Source organism: Felis catus, chromosome A2, assembly GCF_018350175.1.
Source record: "Felis catus isolate Fca126 chromosome A2, F.catus_Fca126_mat1.0, whole genome shotgun sequence".
NCBI lineage: Eukaryota > Metazoa > Chordata > Mammalia > Carnivora > Felidae > Felis > Felis catus.
The window spans coordinates 168,669,229-168,693,507 of record NC_058369.1 but is presented as its reverse complement, the minus strand read 5'-3'; the positions used below and the strand labels follow the sequence as shown (position 1 = coordinate 168,693,507).

At 44.7% G+C, this 24,279-nt stretch overlaps 1 protein-coding gene across 6 annotated transcripts in view; it reads left to right on the top strand.

Moving 5' to 3' along the window:
* The window catches only part of PTPRN2 (protein tyrosine phosphatase receptor type N2), an 801,801-nt gene that overhangs the window by 145,956 nt on the left and 631,566 nt on the right, over positions 1-24,279 (top strand). For 2 of the 6 annotated variants that reach the window (XM_023250821.2, XM_045053088.1), the window contains exon 3: positions 15,627-15,751. The exons of the other annotated variants lie outside the window; for them this stretch is intronic. In XM_023250821.2, coding sequence (XP_023106589.2) covers positions 15,730-15,751 — 22 coding nt within the window. In that variant the 5' untranslated portion in view covers positions 15,627-15,729. The remainder of the gene's footprint in view (positions 1-15,626; positions 15,752-24,279) is intronic. 6 annotated transcript variants of the gene reach the window in all.

Below are 24,279 nucleotides of genomic sequence, written 5' to 3'. Positions count from 1 at the left end.
ATCTTTACTGCTCCTAGAATCACCTGGGAAGATTTTAATAAAGCTGAAGCCGAAGATGCCACCAGACCAGTCCCATCAGAACTTGTGGAGGTGGGACTCAAGCATCTGCATCTGAAAGGTCTCAGGTGGGTACTATGTACAAGCCAGAGCTGAGGAGATTGGTGGAGGCTTCGAGGTTAGTGGGCGGGGCTAAGGGGATCCCCCAGACCCTGGTAGCAAAGCCGCTGGTCCTCTACCCAGCTACAGCAGGTGGTTTCTTGGAGGTGATCTGCTGGAGGGTTTTGTTTGGCCTTCATTTACTGGATCTCCAACTTTTTACCAATGCAGTTGAGAGGTCAGAGTGGTAATTAGAGTGAAAAATGAATTTGAAACATGAGGTAGAAGGTACAATTTATGACCTTGCAATCAAGTCAGGAAATTAAACTGAACTGCTCAGCTTCTATTAAACAGAATTACGCCAGAACAGCCCCATGAATCTCAGTGCACATTTTCTAGTCTAGTTGAGAAGGGTCTCTTTCTTGCCCCTCAAATGTGGTTGACTAATAACATTTTCTCCAACAAGCTGGTGGTTGTTCAGTTAGTGTGATGCATTTGGAAAGGATGGACAGTGCGCTGGAAAGCTGTCACTGGTGGGTGTCCTTCCTCTCCCTCCTACCCCGCTGTCCATGGATCCTTCATGGTGTTAGGGGGAACACCGAAGCATTACCCACATTGGTGTGGACCAGGCAGGAGAGTGGTGCAATTTGGACAAGTGTGCTGGACTGAGGAGCCCAGGTGAAGGCTTTGTTGGTCAGAAAAAGGAGGGGGCGGCTTCTTCTTAAAGAGAACTCTCAGTGGGTGGTGCCGATATATTACTTATAGCTGAGCCCAAAGAACACCTGATTTCTTCTGTGGTTCTTCCTCACAGATGCAGTTACGCTAGTGAAATTTGAACCTGGAGGATGTGATGAGATTCTATTTTAAGGCTATGTCTTCTCTCTGTGGTGAAAGCATGAATAGCCATTGTTAACACCCTGCTACCCTCCCCGATCTGTCCTTTTGGGCTCAATGCTTCAGCCCATTAACTTCTTTTAAATTTCTCCCAGGTGAGCACTCCCAGTCAGCTTCTCTGTCACGGTTCAGTGTTGCCCTCCTGGTTCACGGTGTGCTGGTGCTGAGAAACTTGCCTTCCTGTTTGGGGGTTGGTGATAAATAAGTCACTCCGTACATGCCTGGCTTCGGGCTGTTTAGGACTGAGCATCGGATTCCCTATCATTTGAGAGTGCTCTGGTATTCCACATCATGTCAGGTGTGCCGGAAGCATGGCTCACACCCCTGCCTGACTGGAATCACCCTGGGTGGGGTGGGGGGACCCTGGCTTCTCATTCAGGGGCTGTCAGGCCCGGAAGGCCGGGCTCTGTCTGAAGCAGGAGGTCCTCACGGGCCACGTGCACTGGCTGTGCCAGACGGGTGAGCTCCCAAGTTTGCAGGTAACCCTGTCACTTAGGGCTCAGAGACTTCAAGTATGTGCCTAGCACCCTTGGCTAATAACTCATTTCTGACCCACAGGGGTCCTCCCACAGTGCTTTCTCCAGGAAACAGCCAGCGGCCTTGTTGCTGCGGTGACCAGGGAGCACTCCAGCTAATGTTCTTGTTTTGGCTGTGCTCTGGGAGTGCAGCTTGGAAAATGCCAAAGGGTGGGCTGTTGTTGCTTTATTAACTTCAGGTCCAGATCAGGCAGTGGGAAGAGGAGGAGGAAGCAAACCAGATGCATTTTAGGTCCACTTGCATTGTGTTTGCTTGAAGATAATGTTTTATTTTTGTGTGTATTTTGTTAAAATGCTAAGTGAACTGTGTAGGAAATTTATACATACGCTAGGAATTAAATTCTCTTCTTTGGTCTCATACCCTCTACAACTTATTACAAACAAGATACAATGCACTATTTTGATCCTGAACTAAACTTTAGTTCAAAATTTGTCTTTCTTGCTGTAGATTATCCAATAGGTCTTTACCCAGCTCTCAATCTATTAGATTGGGATAAGAAAATAGATATGCTGTGTGGACAGTGGAGAAGGAATAGCCCTTGAGTGGAAGGTCTGGATGGGGTTGCTAATGGGGTTCCTCCAGGTCTGAACACGCGTGAACCCGTGTCACCTGCACAGCACCCTCGTGAGATGGGGGTATGGTCCTCCTGGTTCACAGAGTCTGAAGAGGCAGGTTGCTACTTTACCTAGGGTCTCCATCGAGGAGTGCCCTAGAGCCCCTGCTTACCTGGCTGTGTTGTCTCCCAGTAGCTTCACCCTAGCCTCCAGAGCAGTGGGAGAACCTGCCCTCTGTGGGTGGGGGCTGGGGGAGCCCTGACTGGGGGTGCAGCTGGCACTCCAGGGGAGAGCCTGACCTCTGTGGGTGAGACTGGAACTTCGGGGTGGCCCTGACCTCAGTATGTAGGGGGTGGGTACTGACCTCCAGAAGATAGCCCAGCTTCCAAGGGAGCCCTGACCCCAGAGGGCTCCTGATCTCTGGAGGAGCTTCTTGTCTTGGGCTCCTGAGGTGGGCAACATAAGCCTCGGTGGTGATTTTTCCACCTTCATAGACTGTAGTGGATTGACTGTTAGCGGAGCTTCCCAATGTGAAGTACAGAGTGCTTTGAATAGATACAGAGGGTAAATCAGTGTTGATCTTTTCTGACAGCCGCCACTGTTACCAGGGGGCATCACCTCTTAGGAATCAGAAGGGGCTTTCCTCTGGCACAGCTGGACCTTTCCCTGGAATAAAATTGGGGGTGATGGTAGTGGGTCTCCAGGCGACCTTGCTGCCCTGGTGGGAAGAGTGAGTGCGTTGGGTTGAAGCTGCCAAGCGCATGGGGACATTTGGGGGCTTTCCTTGGCCCATGTGCTGTCAGCAGTGGGAAGGGGCTCCACCTACAGTGGGCAGGCTGCCAATCCATCCCTAAGATGCACAGCTGATGGCCACACCTCATCTGTGATTTGATTCTGTGATCCTTTATTTATTTACTTTAAATGTTTATTTATTTTGAGAGAGAGAAAGAGAGGGAGGGAGGGGTAGAGAGAGAGAGAGGGAGAGAGAGAATCTCAAACAGGCTCCATGCTGTCAGCACAGAGCCCTATGTGGGGCTTGATCCTATGAACCATGAGATCATGACCCAAGCTGAAATCAACAGTTGGATACTTAACCCAGTGAGCCACCCAGGTGCTCCTGATTCTGTGATCCTTTAGAGGAGAACACCCAACATCTGCTTTCCTCATAGAAGAAACAGATTCTATTATTTTTTTAAAAAAATAATGAGCTTCCTGGTGCTGGATAGGAAATTTTATTAACAGACAGTACACTAACAAGTGCTGATCTCTTGGCCTGAAAATAGTTGTTTTTAGATGCTGTTTAGAGATGATTACAAGTGTGAGGTTCCTAGCAGCTCCTAAGGCAGGACATTGCATAGCGTCCTGACCTGAGAGGTATGATGCTGTCCCATTCACAGTTGCACTTGCAGACCCTGTGGCTGCAAACCATCATTGCTATTGGTCCTTACTCAGCTCAGGTGAGCTTCAGAGGTAGAAAGATCTTGTGGGCACAGATCTATCAGGAAACTGCCCTTCCATTGGTCTCGTGGTTCAGGGCACCTCAGCCTGATCTCACATATGCATGAGGCTGAGAGCGTGGGCGAGGGGTCTGGGGACTGAGTTCCTCAGAGACTACTGTTTCTGAGCTTCCTCCATCCCAACTTTGGAAAAGACTGAGGAAGTATGACCTTCGAACCCAAGCCTGGTGAGGGTCTTTGATGACTCAGCCAGTTTGATATGGTTTCATCCAGATGTCGAGGACTGGCACCTAATTGTGGCATGAGGTCTGACCTCCGATCCCAAGAGGGCAGGACATGCCTGGCAGATTGCTCGAGGGTGGAACTGACATCAAAGTTGGTTAGGGCTGGAGTGACTTCTTTTTATTTTTTATTTTTTTTAAACATGAAATTTATTGTCAAATTGGTTTCCACACAATACCCAGTGCTCATCCCAACAGGTGCCCTCCTCAATACCCATCACCCACCCCCCCAAGGGCTAGAGTGACTTCTTATTCCATGTATGCCGTTTGGAAGAGTGATGACAACAGGTGCCTGGAAGGGCATGGAAACGTTGCTAGGAAGAGCTAGGTGGAAGAAGGAGCCACGAGAGACCCACAGCTAAGAGGAGTGTGATTTCTGATTTCATGGGCCTTCATACATCCTTACACAGATGCAGGAAGAAACACTGCCCCCCCAACTGAAAAAGCTCAAAGAAATGTGGGACAAAAATAAAATTGAGTTTTGATCATGTTGTACATGTTGAGTTTGTTCACTGGCTTACTGCCAACTCCACAGATTACTGAGTGTCTGTTCTATAAAAAGATTATGCTATATTCTGGGGAAATAAAGGAGAAAAATGGGGTCTGGGAGAGCTCACAACAGTGGGGAGGAGACTTCCCAAAGAGAAGATGGTCCTGTTTGTATTAGGACAGCCCAGGCTGTCAAATCTTTGAGGTGTAGCACCATGAAAGTGGCTTCTCACGTATATTCCGTGTCTCATGGGTACATTGGGACATTCATCCCACACCATCACATGGGGATGCAATGACCCAGGAGTATCACATGCCTTCATCCCTGTGTTCTGTGTGTCTCTTCTTAGAAGGACACTAGTCATTGCATTTTGGGCCCACCCCAAATCCAGGATGATTTCATCTCAGGATGCTTACCTAATAACATCTGCAAAGACTGTATTTCTAAGTAAGGTCACATTCTGAGGTCCTGATTAGACATAAATTTTGTGGGGACACTATTCAACCCGTTACAGGACCCTATTCCCAAAGGAGTAAAGAGCCACTGACATTTTTGTTCTCACACTAGGGTTGAGGAAATGGATGTTTGGAGAGGTTGGTCTTGCTCAAAGCCTTTATCTTGTTTGGGACACACTGGGAGCCTTTGATGTGCTTCCCAGAGATTAAGTCAGAAGAAATCTTAGCTGGAGCTGAAAGTCAGAGAGCCTCTACACACCATCACTTTCACTCTGCAGAAGTAGAGAAATTTGTTAGTCTAGAATTACCTGGCAGGACAGTGATGGAATCTGTTTTGTTTTCTCCTTCTGCACCTCCCTCCCTAGGGGACAACATGCATGTTCTTGTTATTGTATTAGGTTGATGCTTTGATACTGGGGAGAGAGCTATAGAAAGAGGATGGTGCTCTTGGGTGGGAGTGTTCACCTGGAGGTGTGGGCATAGGTGACTTGGTGTGGGCTGCATTTTTGTTAAATGGTGCCAGAGAGGGAAGGTGTCCAAAGACCTTGGCAGAGTCACCAGCAAATGCACTCAAGTTATGCATGTGGCCACTGGAAGAAGTCAAAGGGGAAATCTGGACGCTGGGCTGAGTCAGAAAACTACTCAGGTGAGCATCTTAGTGGATGGAAACCACATAGGCATGCTCCTTGTCTTCTGTGGTTTGCAGGAAACTTTGGAGAACAAGTGCATGGTGTCTCCTCAAAAAGGCAACAGCTTTCTTTCTTCTTAAAACTGGATTTTTGACAGGCAATGTCAACACATTTTTTTTCTCAGCTCTTTTCTTCAGTTCTTAAAATACTTCTCAGATCCTGCAGGAAATGATCTGAATGTCTTCACATGTGCGCGGACCCCTCTTCTTCCCGAGCATTGGGTTTGGAGGAACCCTGAGCTATCAGCTGGCCAAAACCCTGCCCTTGGGCAGGTGAGGAAGAAAGCCAGCCACATGTTACCTGCTCTCGAGACCTCTTGGAAGGTCCTTGACCTTCCCTTTCTCATCCAGAGGATTCAGTTGGGTTGGTTCCTAAATTCTGGTACATAGCCGGGTCTCAACAGCTTGAATGTCTATTCTCTCTGGGCATTTTCTGAAGTTTGGAAAGTGGCAGCAGGGGCAGCAGCAGCAGGAGCATTTGTGTGAGTCTATTTTTTTTCAGCAGTGAGCCGCCATTTCCTTTTTCGGGAATGATGGTCTGTGGCTGTCCACGCCTCACATCTGGATGAGGCCTTGGTCCTAAGGATGAGGGCTTGCTGTCCAGCCCAACATGGTGGCAGTGGCTTGAGTACAGATGCTGAGGGGAAGCGCTGCCCATCCCCATCCAGTCCAGCCTTTGGCCTCCCACTTCTCAGAAAGAGAGTGTGGCTGCCCGTGGTCCAGCAGCTGAGTCGTGGCAGAATCCAGCTTAGAAAAAGAGCCTTGCGTGTGGAAAGCACACCCTGATGGTTTTCTCACACACCCCATGTGCCTCCTTCTAGGCCCTTTGACAGGTTTTATTACTGATGACTCCCAGCCAGCATTGGGACATGGGGATCGTGTTAAACACATGTAACTGATGGGCAGTTGCATGAACCTTCTCTGCCTGCAAGAATGATCTAAGGGCTCTGGTCAGCCACCCGTCTGTGGGGTGCCATGAGTACAACCTCTTCTCAGGCATGTGTCACTTGTGTAGAGGTTGGCTGGTTTTTCTGCCTTGCCGGTGTGATCCTGGGCATTTCTTCAGAAGCCATAGCAGTCCACAGGTCTTAGGTCTGGCTGGAGGCAGAGCTGAAGTGGGAGTCGCCCGTGCATCAGCCCCCAGCGTGGGTCAGTAGTCGGTCCTGGGTCAGGAGGAGGTGGGCTGTGTGATCTGTGCATGTTTCTACATACACCTCACTTTGCATCACCAGGCCCAGGAAGCCACAATCACAGGCAGAGTGGATGGCTTCCAGCTGCAAATGTCATCTGGCCAGTCCTAAAGATCTCCCTTTTGCAAGAATCCCCCTTTTCCCATGCAAGATGCCTGGGTGAGCCCTCACCTCTTAAGCTGGCCATAGATGTGTTATCAGGGCCACCACAGGCTCTGTTAAGTTAAAGGGATAATTGCTTGTAGAATGAGTCTGCAGGGGCTTGGAGAGAGAAGCTAGTTGCTTGTGCGCAGGCTTTCCTTTGTTTCCTGCCATTTCTGTTGACTTGGAAGTTGCATGGGCCAAGAGGAGTCAGCATGCTATGACAGGAAAAGCTAGGATCCAGTAGGCAGAGAGGGAAAGATTAGGACCTGAGGTCCCTGGGTGGGGAGAGACACATACTTTGGAACAATGCTGACCACAGCAGATTCCCTCGAGGGTAATGTTCCTCTTAAGAACATAACAGACCCCACCTACTCTCCCTCAGGTTCCCCTCAGGAATTTGACAAAAAGACCTAACTAAAAATAAGTAGTAGACCATAAAACATATGACCCTCAAGGAACACTATGGCCACAGACCACCCCTCATACAATGGAATGGAGCCAGTCGGGAATGGACAACCCAGCACCTAGAGTTACCAAGCCAATAAGGACCTGAGAAGGATCGAGGGGGAAGGGAAGGAGGGGCGACCCAAACCTTGTAGAACAAGGACCCTTGCCTATAGTCACAGGTATTCACCTTCGAACGCCCCTTCTCTGCAAAGAGAGCCTTCCTATTATTCTTACTTCCTTACACTCTAATAAACTTTTGCCTGCTGCTCATTATATTCTGTGTCCATCTCTTCATTCTTCGAGGCAAGACAACGAACCCCGGGTACTGAGGAAAAAAACCCTGCAACAGTCCAGCATGAAAGAAATGATTACCGGTCACTTTAGGAGGCAGTGGAGGCAAGATCGGAGTCTTTGGTTTTGTCATTTCCAGTTTTGCTCCTTCTCAAGTTCTCAAGTGCCCGTCGGGTGTCAGGTGGCCTGTCGGCCTTTGCGGTGACCCGGGCATCACTGTCCGACTGGACAGAGCTACTGAGGGACCAGGCCAGGCCAGCCCAGTCCTGACCATGGGTGGAGAGGTTGGTCTTGGCCAGCACAGTGGCCAGCTGGTGGGCTGGTGCTTCTTGAAGGAAGCAGGCTGTGCACACTGTATGGCGAACGGGTGTTGGCCCTGAGCACAGTCAAGTGAACGTTAATGCAGAGCGCAGGTGCAGAGATGAGGCCTGGGGGAGGTGGGGCGGGCGGGAGGCAGAGTTTCCGGGCCAGATGCTACATCTGCCGGCAGGTTGGGAGCACAGAGATGTTCCCTGGGCCGGAGGGTAAACCTGGGATGTTCGTCCATCTGGAGGTGCCCCTTGTTCATCTGTAAAATGGGAATAAAAATGTATAATTTCCAGGTGCTGTGATAATTAGGAACATGCGTGGTGGGAGAGGTGGGATGATTGCCTTTTGATACTTTTTTCTTTTAATTAAAGAGGGTAAAGTGATTGCTAGAATGGGTGGCAAATAAGTCTGTATCTTCTAAAATGACATTGCTATAACAGACTTTCAAACTGTCTTTGGTAGCTATTGGAATATACAAGCAAATTAATAAAAATATCACTGGGAAGTCCAGTGTTTATGTTAGCAGTATTTATGTTTAAAATGTTTATTTATTTTTGAGAGAGTGCAAGCAGGGGAGGGGCAGAGAGAGGGGGACAGAAGATCCAAAGCGAATTTTTGTGCGAGTCCCCTTCTTCCCCCATCTTTTACAGTTATCACCATAGTCAAGTTGCAAAGAGGTGGTCCTATGTTCAATGTAGTTCTGCAAACACAGGGGAAACATTTATATTATGCAGTTACCTTTTCTTATCATGTGGATTTTTCTGAGCCCACTGAATTACCCATTTTATTTAATTTTGGCACACTTAGGAATAGCTGTCATTTTGCAGAAACAAGTAATGAATATCTACTTTCTCCTAGTTTCACTACCCAAGAGAAGAGCTTCCTGTAAGATGCTAATAATAGTTTCACAGGGGGAGAGAAACCTGTGGGCTGATGCCCTCAGACACTGATCTCTTCTTCCTCCTTTTCCTTTTAAATTCTATTTGAAAAATTCCACTATAGAGGGAGCCACTCTAATCTAAACTACCTTATTAACAAGGTGTGGCCTAGGAAGAGGAAAACCATGCTTTATTTTATTTTTTTTTGGTTTATTAAAATTAAGACTATGCATAAATATATTCTTATTAGCTTTTTCATTATTTTATTAACATTTTATGCTGCCTCTGGTGGTGTTTGCTTTCAATCCCAAAGATACTGCAAAGATGTGTTTTGATTTTACATGTGTTTAAGATTACAGAACCAAGAGTATTTCCTTTCTGATAGAAAAGACCACCAGATGTCAGTGTAACTTAAGGAATAAAAATCTCACACACCAGGTTGGTGTCTTTGTCATTCTGTCTATGCAGGTTTCTTTCGTATTCTGGCTTTTTTTTTTTTTTTTTCCGCATTCTGACTTCTAAAACCAGGAGGAGCTTTAGGTCGCATGCACATATGCCCCTCAAAGACGATAATTGTTAAATGTCGTGGGAGACATCTTCTTGCTTTCATTCTTCTTCAGGTTTCCGCATAAATGCGTTGCGAATTCATTCTCCATTCCACTTAGCAGTATGACATTTCAGGATCAAGGTTGTTTTGAGCCATGAGCACAGGCTTCCAGGTCAGGGTCGTGGTGGCACTGTGTCTAGGCTCTTGGGGGTCTTCGGTCTTACTCTGGGCTCGGAGTGTTGAGCTTGTCTGAGGTCCCAGCTGCGGGAGGCTGGTGGGGACAGGTCTCTTTCCACGACCCGGGGTGTGTCCTCGCTTTCTTTTCAGGCGGCACGGACCCGTGGGCTGTATGCTTTGTCTGTTCCGTATGAGTAACATTTCCCCATCACATGCTTGAGGAGAGTCAGATTTTCCCAAAGTCACTTGTCTGTGTGCTTCTGAAGCTTTGTTTTCCAAGCTGTTCGGTGCTGGGTGACAAAAACAGACCTGAAACGACGACACAAAAATCATGACTATGGTTTGAGTACAGAAGGTGTGCATGGAAACTGAAGAAGCCGGTGGTTGGGTGAGCAGGACTGTGGGTGCAGAAGTGACCTTTGAGAGCTGTGCGGGTGGGCGGCCCTGGGAGCGGGACCCAGGCTCAGAGTCACTGAGCACCAGTCACACGGCGTGTGGTGTCGAGAGGGTCCTTGGAAGGAGCTGCCAGTGGGGGTCCCTGGAGAGGTGGCCGCCCCTCAGGCGCCGGGTGTGCAGCTTCTTCCCTTCATGTGATCAGCGCACGCTCGGATCCCAGTTCTGTGGCGTGAGGTCAGCCTCGGAGGCCTCGGAGGAGGCCGTGGCACACCGAGTTTCTACTTCGCGCTTCCGAAGGGTCTGGGTTTCCTGAGCAGACTGTCCACAGTCAGACGAGTTTCACTTTTCTAAGACTGAAAAGAACACGAATTTGGGTAAGGTCGGAAAAATACATTCTGAATACATTCAGGAAGTAGTGGATACCGCAGCACTAGATGAATCATATTTTGCAGCAGGGAGAATTGTGTAGATAAGACCCCATGTATTAAATTTTTTTTTTCAACGTTTATTTATTTTTGGGACAGAGAGAGACAGATCATGAATGGGGGAGGGGCAGAGAGAGAGGGAGACACAGAATCGGAAACCGGCTCCAGGCTCCGAGCCATCAGCCCAGAGCCTGACGCGGGGCTCGAACTCACGGACCGTGAGATCGTGACCTGGCTGAAGTCGGACGCTTAACCGACTGCGCCACCCAGGCACCCCAAGATAAGACCCCATGTATTAGAGAAACTCTTGAACCTTGTTTTTGCTGCCTGCCGAGTCGGAGGTAGGCCTGCAGCTCCCTTTATGTCTCAGGCCTGTGGTAAGAGAGCGTTTCCTCCAGACGTCTGTTCTGGAGAGGCAAGCATTTCAGGTGTTTTAAGTAAGAAGACCTCAGTCCTGGATGGAGCCTTGGTTTACAGCCCAAAGGAAAGATTCTGCAGTTTTCCCTCAGGCAGTGCAAACTCTGTGGCCACGTCTAGCCTTGCCTGCCGGCATCTGCATCGCTGGATGGTTTGTGTGGGACCCACAGCTGTGTGTGTGTGCCCCCCAGCTGAGAGGGTCCGCAGTGCCCTCTTTGGGGCAGAGAAGGGCAAGGCAAAACACAGCTTCCCGGTGGCGGGGTGGAGGTGCTGCCTGCTTTCCCAAGACAGGTCTCTCTAGAAGTGTCAGGACCACGATGGGCTGTCAGATGTCGCTCAGCACAAAGTTGACTTACGGATTGCAGCCAAACCAGTGCCTTGAGCAGGGGTCCCCTGGCGGGGGGGTAGGGGGGGCTTGTCCCCTGGGGTAGGACTTGTTCCTGGGGAGCGGGCTTGTCCCCTGGGGTGGGACTTGTCCCTGGGGAAGGGGCTTGTCCCCTGAGAAGGAGGCTTGTCCCCTAGGGTGGGTCTTGTCCCAGGGATGGGACTTGTCCCCTGGGTGGGAGCTTATCCCTGGGGGGGGGAGCTTGTCCCCTGGGGTGGGACTTGTCTCTGGGGAGGGGACTTGTCCCTGGGGGGAGCTTGTCCCTGGGAGGGGGCTTGTTCCTGGGGTGGGACTTGTTCCGGGGGAGGGGGCTTGTCCCCTGGGGCAGGACTTTTCCCTGGGGGGGGTGGGACTTATCCCTGGGGGGGTGGGACTTATCCCTGGGGGGGTGGGGCTTGTCCCTTGGGGAGGGGCTTGTCCCCTAGAGTGGGTCTTGTCCCCTGGGGTGGGGGGGCTTGTCCCTGGGTGGGGGGAGCTTGTCCCTGGGTGAGGATTTGTCCCCTGGGGAGGGGGCTTGTCCCCTAGAGTGGGTCTTGTCCCCTGGGTGGGGACTTGTTCCTGGGGAGGGTGCTTGTCCCCTGGGGTGGGGGGTCTTGTCCCTGGGGAGGGCTTGTCCCCAGGGTGGGGGGCTTGTCCCTGGGGGGGAGGAGCTTGTCCCTGGGCCATGATTTGTCCCCTGGGGGGGGCTTATCCTTGGAGTGGGGGGTCTTGTCCCAGGGGAGGGGCTTGTCCTTGGGGGGGCTGGAGATGTCTCCATCAGAAGCTTCAGGCCCATCTCCTGTTCCACAGACCTCTGGCAGAGGTGGGCCACGTCCTCGCAGACTCAGGAGGGGAGCCCTCTTTCCTGAGAGCTGTGCGTGTGAATCAGGGTTGTGGATGGTGTTCTGTCTTCCAGCCAGCTGTTGGGCTGTCATCACACTAATGGGCTAACGTACCTCCTAGTGGCAACTTCTGTTTGTGCCTGTGAGCTCACAGCATTCCTCATCTTGAATGCTCCTTTGGTGATTAATCTTCAGCTGCCTTGTAGAGACTCTGGTTTTGTGTTTCATCGTGTTGTTCTAGATGTACTCCTCTCCCTTCCCTAGCATTAGGACATCATATTTGTATCAGTAAAATCGACATTTAACATCTTTGGGGGGATCATACACTCTGATGAAGTGATTTTTATAAAATTAATTTTTCTTCTTGTCACAGTGGTACCTTTCATTGTGGAACATTTAGAGAATTCACATAATCAATAAGATACAGGTCGCTGTGGGCTCCCCATCCCCGTATTTTGTTCTTGTTTTCATGTGTGCTTTGTCAGTATTTCCTTTCTTGGTGGATGTGTGAGTATTCACAGATGAAGTCACAGTGAACTTTGTGACTTTCAACCTGCATTTAAAATTTTACTTACTACATAGATTGGTTGATTTTTATGTTAACCTAAGGTAAAGCAAATATCCATTTGCTCCCTTTCAATTTTGTTGATTTTTTCCGAAGTATATTTTCCTAGAACCGGAATTTCAGAACTCTGAGGAATCCAAAAGACGTCTCAGTTCTATGGCACTTACGGGTCTGATTCCTGCCCCACTGATATCGCCCACTGATGTTGCCCCAGTTCATCCATTTAAGTGAATGTCTCCAGGGTGAGTAAATTCTCACTCTCAGGAGCTTAAATCTAATAGGTGCTCACTATGGCCAGGAGAATGGGATCAGTCTGCATGTTGGCTATGTGTTCTCATGTACACAGGAAAGAGAAGTACTGTTATAGGTCATGCCCTGGAATTCTTATTTTATTTTATTTTATTTTATTTTATTTTATTTTATTTTATTTTTTAACATTTATTGATTTTTGAGACAGAGAGAGATAGAGCATGAACGGGGGAGGGGCAGGGAGAGAGGGAGACACAGAATCGGAAGCAGGCTCCAGGCTCTGAGCCATCAGCCCAGAGCCCGACGCGGGGCTCGAACTCACGGAACGTGAGATCGTGACCTGAGCTGAAGTCGGACGCTTAACTGACTGAGCCACCCAGGCGCCACTGGAATTATTATTTTAAAAAATTTGTACAAAAAAGGGAATTCCCTAACAAGGGCTTTTGTGTAATTTGCTTCTTTAGCATTAAGCTTGCTTCATATGGTTTTTCCTGAGAGGCCCTGTCAACCAAGGTTCTGATGTTTGAACCTTTGCCAGGTTAGGTCTTTCCCTGTCATGTGTCTGGATGTATATTTTGCCCTGCTTTGCCTCCCCCGTGCACATGAAGACATCACAATGCCTTAATGGGAGAGGTTTTACAAAAATCTTGGAATAGCCTTACTAGAAAGGGGCAGAATGCTCATCCTGCCTGCCTTGGGAAGGGGTCATGTAGAACATCCTGGGACATGGGAGACATGGGGGACAGAGTAGCAGGAAATCTTGAGGGCCCCATGTGTTTGATGGAGATGCATAAAATCAGGAGTGGCATTAAGGAACAAATGTGTCTAATAAACAGCTTTGACTGCTATTCAGCTTTTCTGGATGGTGCTAGTTATGAGTTACATTGTGTCTACCCCCAAACTTGATATATTGAAATTTTAACCCCTAGTACCCCAGAACGTGACCTTATTTGGAAATAGAGTTGTTGCAAATGTAGTCAGTTAAGATGAGGTCATTAGTGTGGACACTAATCCAAATATGACTGATGTCCTTCTGGAAAGGGGAAATTTGGACACAAAGACAGACACAGAAGGATGACCATGTAAGGACACAGGTAGAGACAGCTGGCTACATACCATGGAGAGAGAGTTGTCACCAGAAAGTAGCTCAGCGGACACTGTGGTTTGGGACTGTGAGCCTCCACCACTGGGAGAAACAAATTTCTATTGTCCTAAGCCCCAGTACAGGGGACTTTGTAATGGGCGCGGCACATTACCACAGGCTCTGTCTCTTGAGCTGAGACTTAGTTCCTGGTCCATTTTGGTATGTCGGTCACCTTCTTGCTTCTCCCCCAGCTGCTTTTTTTTTTTAATACGAAATTTATTGTCAGATTGGTTTCCATACAACACCCAGTGCTCGTCCCAACAGGTGCCCTCCTCAATGCCCATCACCCACCTTCCCCTCCCTCCCACTCCCCATCAACCCTCAGTTTATTCTCAGTTTTTGAGTCTCTTGTGGTTTGGCTCCCTCCCTCTCTAACTTTTTTTTTTCCTTCCTCTCCCCCATGGTCTTCTGTTAAGTTTCTCAGGATCCACATAAGAGTGAAAACATATGGTATCTGTCTTTCTCTGTATGACTTATTTCACTTAGCATCACACTCTCCAGTTCTATCCACGTTGCTACAAAAGGCCATATTTCATTCTTTCTCATTGCCAAGTAGTATTCCATTGTGTATATAAACCATAATTTCTCTGTCCATTCATCAGTGGATGGACATTTAGGCTCTTTCCATAATTTGGCTATTGTTGAAAGTGCTGCTATAAACATTGGGGTACAAGTGCCTCTATGCATCAGCACGCCTGTATCCCTTGGGTAAATTCCTAGCAGTGCTATTGCTGGGTCATAGGGTAGATCTATTTTTAATTTTTTGAGGAACCTCCACACGGTTTTCCAGAGCGGCTGCACCAGTTTGCATCCCACCAACAGTGCAAGAGGGTTCCCATTACCCCAGCTGCTTTGGATCTCTGACCCCAGACTTGCACCTTTTCTCACTCACTAGCTCTTTGCTTTCCTGCCCCACACCCCGAAAAACTCGACTTCCCATTTGAGTGGGGAAAAAATGCTCATTTAGTCTTTGCCCCAAAGAGTCTCTTTTATTTTTTTGAAAGTCTGTACAGTCACTCTTAAGTGACAGGCATAGGCAACACCAGTGCAGTTCTCTGCAGAGCAGAAATAATGTCCTGACAGGGTTGCCACACCCTTCCTGGTGTGATGGGAGCTAGGCTCTGAGAGTATTTTTAAGTAGATGCGCACAGAGTCGTGTATTTTGGGGGGAAAGAGAAGTTGCAGATGAGGCTGCTGGACCAGCCCTGAGGTCTCCTCTGGCATCCTTTGACACTGAATTTGAGGCTGTGCAGGCCTTGAAAAGATAGGAGTGGGGAAGTCTGACTTTTCTTTCAAGTCGCAAGCTGTGACATGGCACCAGGAAGAGGCAGCAGCCACCTGTGTCCTAGTACACCCCTCACGCCTGGCTGGAGAAGGACCGAAGCCCCCATTCCGGGGACCCGGAGGGGAGAACCATGGACAATCCGCTTAAATGCTGGGTCTCGAGAAAACCTTCAAGTTTGCCTGTTTCTTGTTTGTGCAGGACTCTCCATTCTCTCTTCTCTTCAATTACTGCAAACCCTGAAATTAACCTAGAATGTGCAGCCGCCAAGAGAAGGCACTAGTGGCACACTGTAATTTGATGGACAGGAGCATTTCCCCTTGCACACACTTTTACAAATGGAATTCGGACATGTCATGTGTTCCATCCCTCCAGTGGCCCATGCATGATGCATGTAGTGCTGTGGATAACAGAGACCACATGTGTGCACGTCTGCTTGATTGGCAGAGATGTGGGGTGGAAGGGGTAAGTTCCCTCTTTCCACCTGTAATTATCTTTCTGCTTCAGATGGCACCTTGGCGCTAGTGCTGCACATGCTGAATACACTTGGAGGGTTGAGGTGGATTGAAATGAAAAAGGCATCCGTCATGATAACCTCCTGGGAAGCCTGATGGGATGGAGACCACAACAAGGTAATTGGGTTGCAAGAGGAACATCTGGTTTTCTGCCTCTTTGCAGTAACTGTAGAGGTAGTCAGATGGGAAAGGAATTTGGAGGTGGATGGATAAACTCCTCATGCTCAGAATCATACTCTTGTTCAATGACTTGAAACTTAGAGGAGGAAGAATGGGAACTCCGGCATGCTGCACCCCACGCACAGCCTGAGACACAACCAACCACACGCTGGCTGACCTGTCAGGCCAGAGGCCAGGCCATCAGTCCACTGTGCAGGAGGGCTCTGTGTTGCAGAGAGGCCTCAGAAAGGAGTTTTATCTTTTGCTTTGCACACTTTATCAGCCAACCTGAATGCGGCCATGAGGTAGTAAGTTGTGTTGTAGGAAATGGCACTAATGGTAGGCAGGCACCTGAAGATCTATTTTCGTTCTCATGTGAAGGACAATTACTTGTTATCTCAGGAGGGACCCTGTACTGTAATTATATTGGCAATTACAAGACATGAAAATTCCGGCTAATGTACACAGCCCTGCTTGCAAAGTGTCATCGCAAAGACATCAGTACCTAGGAAGTTTGGGCATGTGGCCCGCACAGGCATGAGGAGGAAGTGATAGTTCAGTCTAAGTAAAGGGAGATTACAGTTATTACAAGACTGACTGGGGATCACTAATATCTATCCACAAAAGACTAAATCAGATAATCTCTACATGCAAAAATTGTCTAGGGCCATCCAGTAGTAACTCAAGTCTGAGAATCCTTGGAGAAGTCTTAGTTCAGTTGAGGGGATTTAGTTTTATAAAAAGACAGACAGGAGGATTCTGGGAAGATGACAGAGCGGGAAACACCAGGAAACTATCTCCCACCTGGACAGCAGCTGCACCAGAAAGACTGTGTCTGACTAACTATTTTGGAACTGTGGAGGCTACTGAAGGCTTGAACTTCCAGAAGTCTTAGATAGTAAATTGGAGTTAATTTTGGTTGCAGCTATTTTAAATTTTATTTTATTGTTTTATTTTTTAAATGTTTTATTATTTTTTTATTCTGGAGAGAGAGAGCATGAGTGGGAGAAAGGGGCAGAAGGAGAGGAAGAGAGAGAATCTTAAGCAGGCTCCATGCACAGCCTGGAGCTGGACACGGGGCTCAATCCCATGACCCTGGGATCATGACCTGAGTTGAAATCAAGAGTCAGATGTTCAACTGACTGAGCCACCCAGGCACCCCTGGTAGATTTCAGCTAAATTTCAGCTAAATTTCAGCTGGTAGATTTCAGCTAAATTTCAATTTGGCACAGGAGCAGCCTACCTGTCCCCCACCCTCAGCCCCTGACAGGCAGCTGTACACATATTCCGGAAGCATTTGCAAACAGCTTGTGCAAGCCAGGGTGAGTAGAAAGGGCCCTGCACTTCAAATATTGGGGATATGTGTTCTAATGGCTGATTCCTGTGTCTGATCACACTTATACAAAGAGGTAGGTGGCCATTGTTGTTGAACCTCCCCCTGTTGTTGCAAGCCCCTCCCTGTCTGTCTCAAGTGACTTACAGGGGATTTAAAGGACCAGTGCTCCACTTTTACTCCCTTCACTTGTCGCTTCACCTTTTGGGAGCTGGACATTAAAGACTAGAACATTAAAAAACAACTGCATGTATGGGGAAATATATTATACCTCAGGCTGATCGTTGGCACACAGATGGCCTGCAGAAATCAGAAAGCCAAAAACTATAACAAAAAATAAATAAATAAATAAAAAACCCCAGCAAATCCTGGGGAAGGGGAACCTGATTTCTAGAATTACCACATTATTAGATTCAAATATCCAGTGTTCAACAAAAACAACAAATGCACAAGACATGCAAAGAAACGAGAGTATAGCCCATTCAAAGGAAAAAAGATAACAGGAACTGTCTTTGAAAAAGATCTAATGGCAGATCTATTAGACAAAGACTTTAAAGCAACTGTCTTAATTAAAGATGCTTAAAGAACTAAAGGAAAATATGGAAAATGTCAGGAAAACAATGTGAGAACAAAATGGAACTTTCAATAAAGAGATAGAAAACATGAAATGAAACCAAAAAGAAATTCTGGAGTTCAAAAGTACAATAGCTGCGATGAAAAATTTTACTGTAGGGATTCAAATGAAGATCTGGGCAGGCAGAAGAAAGAATCCATAAGCTTGAAGACAGGACAATGAAAATTACTGAATCTGAGGAACAGAAAGAAAAATGTTTGAGGGAGAGTAAACAGAGTCTAAGGGACATGTAGGATACCATCAAGCAGGCCAACATACCCATTGTGGGAATCCCAGCAGAAGAGAGAGAGGGACAGAGAGAATATCTGAAAAAATAATGGCTGAAAAATCCCTAAATTTGATGAAAGGCATGAATACAAATATCCAAGAAGGTCAGTTAACTCCCAAGTAAGATGAACTCAAAGAAATCCACACCAAGACATATTACAATCTAACTTTCAAAAGCCAAAGATAAAGAGTGAATCCTGAAAGCAGCAAGAGAGAAGAAAATTGTCACATACAAGGGATCCTCAATAAGAAAATGAGCAAATTTCTCATAAACTTTATAGAGGCCAAAAGACAGTGGGCCCATGTATTCAAAGTGCTGAATGAAAACAACTGTCAACCAAGAATCCTATATCCTACAAAACTGTCTTTCTTTTAAAAAAATTTTTTTTAATGTTTATTTTTGAGAGAGACAGAGAGCAGGGGAAGAAAAGAGAGAGAGAGGGAGACACAGAATCCAAAGCAGGCTCCAGGCTCCAAGCTGTCAGCACAGAGCCTGATGCAGGTCTTGAACTCATGAGCCCTCAAGAACATACCCTGAGCTGAAGTTGGACAGTTAACCAACTGAGCCACTCAGGCGCCACCTACAAAACTGTCTTTCAAAAGTGAGGGAGAAATCAGGACATTCCCAGATAAACAAAGACTGAGGGGGTTCATGACCAGTAGACCTGCCCTTCAAGATATGCTAAAGGGAATCTTATAAGATGAAATGTAAGTAGATAGTAGACACTAGACAGTAACTCAAAGCTGTATGGAGAAATAAAGATCTCAAAAAAAAGTAATGGGCAATATAAAAGCTAGTATTATTGAAACAATGGTTTGTAACCATACTTTCTATTTTCTACATGATTTAAGAGATTAATACATATATTTTTAAATTTTAAATAAAAAAATTTTAGAGGGAGAGAGAGAGAGAGAGAATGAATGAAAATCTCAAACAGGTTCCACACTAAGCATGGAGCCTGATGTGGAGCTCAATCCCACAACCCTGGGATCACAACCTGAGCCGAAATCAAGAGTCTGAATCTCAAATGACCGAGCCATCTAGGCACCCCTGGAGACTAATACATTTAAAGGAAAAAAAACCCAATTATTAATGTAAAAGCTAATACTAATAAAAAGCATTTGTTAGCATTACTATAGCTTTGGTTTGTAACTCCAAATCTTGTTTTCTACATAATTTAGGCAAGTAATGCATTTAAAAATATTAATTTATTTTTTGGAGCACATAATGAATAAAGATGTAATTTTGTGACATCAGCAATTGACAGGGGTGGGATGGATCTGTAAAGGAATAGGGTTTTTGTATGTTACTGAAGTTAAGCTGCTATAAATTCAAACTAGAATGCTATTACCTTAGGATGTTAAAGGTAATCTCCATGGTATCACAAAGAAGATAGCTATAGAAAAGGAAATTAAGAAAAAATTTTAACATTTCACTACAAAAAAATCAACTAAACTCAAAAAAAGACAAGAGTGCAGTAAAATGAGAGACAAAAAAAGCTTATAGGCCACATAAAAAACAATTAGCAAAATGACAGAAGGAAGTTCCTCCTTATCAGTAATTACTTAAAAATTTTTTTAATGTCTATTTTTGACAGAGAGAGAGAGGGACAGAACATGAGCGGGGGAGGGGCAGAGAGAGAGGGAGACACAGAATCCGAAGCAGGCTCCAGGCCCTGAGCTGTCAGCACAGAGCCCGACACGGGGCTCGAACCCACAGACCGTGAGATCATGACCTGAGCCGAAGTCAGACGCTGAACCAACTGAGCCACCTAGGCGCCCCAATCAGTAATTACTTTAAATGTAAATATATTAAACTCTCCAATCAAAAGACAGAGGCTGGAAGAATGGATAAAAAACACATGATTCAACTGTATGATGTCTACAAGAGAGTCACTTGAATCCAGAGACACAAATGACTGAAAGAGAAATGATGGAAAATTATATTTCACACATAGTAAACAAAAGAGAGAAAGGGTGCCTATGCTAATATCAGAAAAAATCAGCTTTAACTCAAAACAGTTTTCAAGAGACAAGGAAGCACATTATATGTTAATAAAAGGTTCAATAAAGCAAGAAGATACAATTATAAACATGCACCTAATGACAGACCATCAAATTATATGAAGTAAAAACTGACAGAATTGAACGGAGAAACAGTTCAACGATAATTGTTAGAGACTTCAATACTCTGCTCAAAATAATAGAACAACAAGACAGAAGATAAGTAAGGAAACAGAGGACTTAAACACACAATTAACCAACTAGGTCTAACACATAATATAAAACACTCCACCCAGCAGCCACACACACATTCTTCTCAAGTGCATACAGGACATTTTCCAAGATAGACTGTATGTTAGACCACAAATTAATCTCAATAGATTTTAAAAGATAGTTATTATACAAAGTATCTTCTCCAACCACAACAGGATGAAGCTAATCAATAACATAACAAAAACTGGAAAACTCACGTTCTTGTGAATTTAAACACTTTTAAATAACCAATGGATCAAAGAAGAAATCACAAGGAAAATTAGAAAATACTTAGAGGGATGAATGAAAACAAAACCATGGCCTACCAAAGCTTATGGGATACAGTGAAAGTAGTGCTAAATAGGAAATTTACTATAAATTATTACATTAAAAAACAAGAAAGATCTCAAATCAACAACCTAACCTTATAACTTAGGGAACTAGAAAAAGAAGAACAGACTGAACTTAAAGCTAGCAGAAAAAAAAGTAATAAAGATTAGAACAGAGGTAAATGAAACAGAATAGAAAAACAATAGAGAAAATTGATGAAATCAAAAGTTTTTTCTTCAAAAAGATCAACAAAATGGACAAACCTTTAGCTAGGTGGACTAAGAAAAACAGGGAGAGGAACTCAAATTACTAAAGTCAGAAATGAAAGTGAGTTTATTATAACAAGGGCTAAGACAATACTATGAACAATTGTATGCCAAAATATTGGATAACCTAGATGAAATGGACCAATTCCTACAAATACAAAACCTACCAAGACTAAATATCAAAGAAATTGAAAATCTGAATAGACTTAAGTAGTAAGGAGATTGAATCAGTAGTGAAAAAAGTCTCCCAACAAAGAAAATCCCTGGACCTGATGGCTTCACTGGTGAATTCTACAAAGCACTTAAAGAAACACTAATGCCAATCCTTCTCAAAGTTTTCAAAAAAAAAAAAAAATTGAAGAGGAGGGAATACTTCTGAACTTATTCTGTGAGGCCATTGTAACCCTGTGATACCAAAGCCAAAGATACTACAAGGAAAGAAAGCTCTAAACCAGTATCTCTTATGAACCTTGATGCAAAATTCCTCAACAAAATGCTGGCAAACTGAATTCTACAGCATATACAAGGATTTATTCCTGGAATGCAAGGATGGCTCAACATAGGAAATTGAGTCAATGTATTCCACCACATTAATAGAATGAAGGGAAAAAAATTGGTATGGTCATCTCAATTAATGCAGAAAAAGCATTTGACAAAATTCAACAACATTCCTGATGAAGGCACTCAACAAAATACAGCTGACCCTTGAAAAACAAAGGTTTGAACTGCCTGAGTCCACTTATATGCAGATATTTTGGACAAATACAGCACAGTACTGTGAATGTATTTTCTCTTCTTTTTGATTTTCTTTTTTTTAAAGTTTATTTAGAGAGAGAGAGAGAATACCAAGCAGGCTCTGCTCTGTTAGTACAGAGCCTGACATGGGGCCTGATTCCCCGACCACACAACCTGAGCTGAAATCAAAGCCTGACACATGACTGACTGAGCCATCCAGGCAACCCCCTTATGATTTTCTTAATAACATCTTTTCTGTAGCTTATCATAAGGATACGATGTATATAATAACATACAAAATATGTGTCAATTCACTATGTTATCAGGCTTCTGGTCAACAGTTGGCTATTAATAAAGTTTTGGGGGAGTCAGTAGTTTTACTTGGATTTTCAACTGCGTGGGAAGATGGTGCCCTTAACCCCCATGTTGTTCAAGAGTCAACTACCTCCACATGATAAAAGCCATATAGAAAAACCCACAGCAAACATAATGGTGAAAGACTGAAAGTTTTTTCTTTAAGATCAGGAACAAGGCAAGGATGCCAGTTCTGTTCAGTATAATACTAGAAGTTCTGGTCAGAGCAGTTAAGCAAGAAAGAGAAATAATAGGTATCCAAATTGGAAAGGAAAAATTAAAATTATCTCTGTTTGCAGATGATATTATCTTATACATAGCAAATCCTAAAGACTCTGAAGAAAAATGCTGTTAGATCTAATAAATGAATTCAGCAAAATTACAAGACACAAAGACACACAAAAATTAGTTTTGTTTCTATAAATAAGCAATGAACAACCTGAAAAGGAAATTTAAAAGACAATTCCATTTACAATAGCATCAGGACGAATAAAATACTTAGGACTGAACTTGACCAGGGAGGTGCAGACTTGTACGATGAAAACTATAAAACATTGCTGAAAGAAATGAAAGGAGATATAAATAAATGAAAATTTATCTCATGTTCATGGATTGGAGACAATATTGTTAAAATGTCAATTACCCCAAATGATATACAGATTCAGTGTAATTTCTATCAAAATCTCAAAGTCATTTTTTGCAGAAATGGAAATATTTACTCAAAAACTTGTATGAAATCTCAATGTACCCTGAATAGCTAAACAATCCTGAGAAAGAGGACTTTTGAAACTAGAGGACTACCACTTCCTAAGTTCCAAAGTTTGCAGTTATCAAAACAGTTGTAGTATCATCATAAAGATAGACGTATAATATAGACCCAGGGAATAGTATAGGGATCCCAAAATAAACCCTCACGTGTATAGTCAAATGATTTTTGACAGAGGTGCCAAGAGCATTCAATGGGGGAAAGGATGGTCTTTTTTTTTTAAATTTTTAAAAAAAGTTTTAATTTTTATTTTTTAATTTGTAATTTAACTTTATTTTTTATTTTTTTTAAATTTACATCCAAATTAGTATATAGTGAAGCAAAGATTTCAGGAATAGATTCCTTAATGCCCCTTAACCCATTTAGCCCATCCCCCCTCCCACAACCCCTCCAGCAACCCTCAGTTTGTTCTTCATATTTAAGAGTCTCTTTTGTTTTGTCCCCCTCCCTGTTTTTATATTATTTTTGTTTCTCTTCCCTTATGTTCATCTGTTTTGTCTCTTGAAGTCATATGAGTGAAGTCATATGATTTTTGTCTGTCTCTGACTGACTCATTTCACTTAGCATAATACCCTCCAGTTCCATCCACGTAGTTGCAAATGGCAAGATTTCATTCTTTTTTAATTGCTGAGTAATACTCCATTGTATATATATATATATATATATATATATATATATATATATGCGCCACATTTTCTTTATCCATTCATCCATTGATGGACATTTGGGCTCTTTCCATACTTTGGCTATTGTTGATAGTGCTGCTATAAACGTGGGGGTGCATGTGTCCCTTTGAAACAGCACACCTGTATCCCTTGGATAAATGCCTAGTAGTACAATTGCTGGGTCATAGGGTAGTTCTATTTTTAGTTTTTTGAGAAACCTCCATACTGTTTTCCAGAGTGGCTGCACGAGCTTGCATTCCCACCAGCAATGCAAAAGAGATCCTCTTTCTCTGCATCCTCGCCAACATCTGTTGTTCCCTCAGTTGTTAATGTTAGCCATTCTGACAGGTGTAAGGTGGTATCTCATTGTGGTTTTGATTTGTATTTCCCTGATGATGAGGATTGTTGAGCATTTTCTCATGTGTTGGTTGGCCATCTGGATGTCTTCTTTGGAGAAGTGTCTATTCATGTCTTTTGCCTATTTCTTCACTGGATTATTTGTTTTTTGGGTGTTGAGTTTGATAAGTTCTTTGTAGATTTTGGATACTAACCCTTTATCTGATATGTCATTTGCAAATATCTTCTCCCATTCTGTTGGTTGCCTTTTAGTTTTGCTGACTGTTTCCTTTGCTGTGCAGACGCTTTTTATTTTGATGAGGTCCCAGTAGTTCATTTTTGCTTCTGTTCCCTTTGCCTCCAGAGACATGTTGAGTAAGAAATTGCTGCGGGCAAGATCAAAGAGGTTTTTGCCTGTTTTCTCCTTGAGGATTTTGATGGCTTCCTGTCTTACATTGAGGTCTTTCATCCACTTTGAGTTTATTTTTGTGTATGGTGTAAGAAAGTGGTCCAGGTTCATTCTTCTGCATGTCGCTGTCCAGTT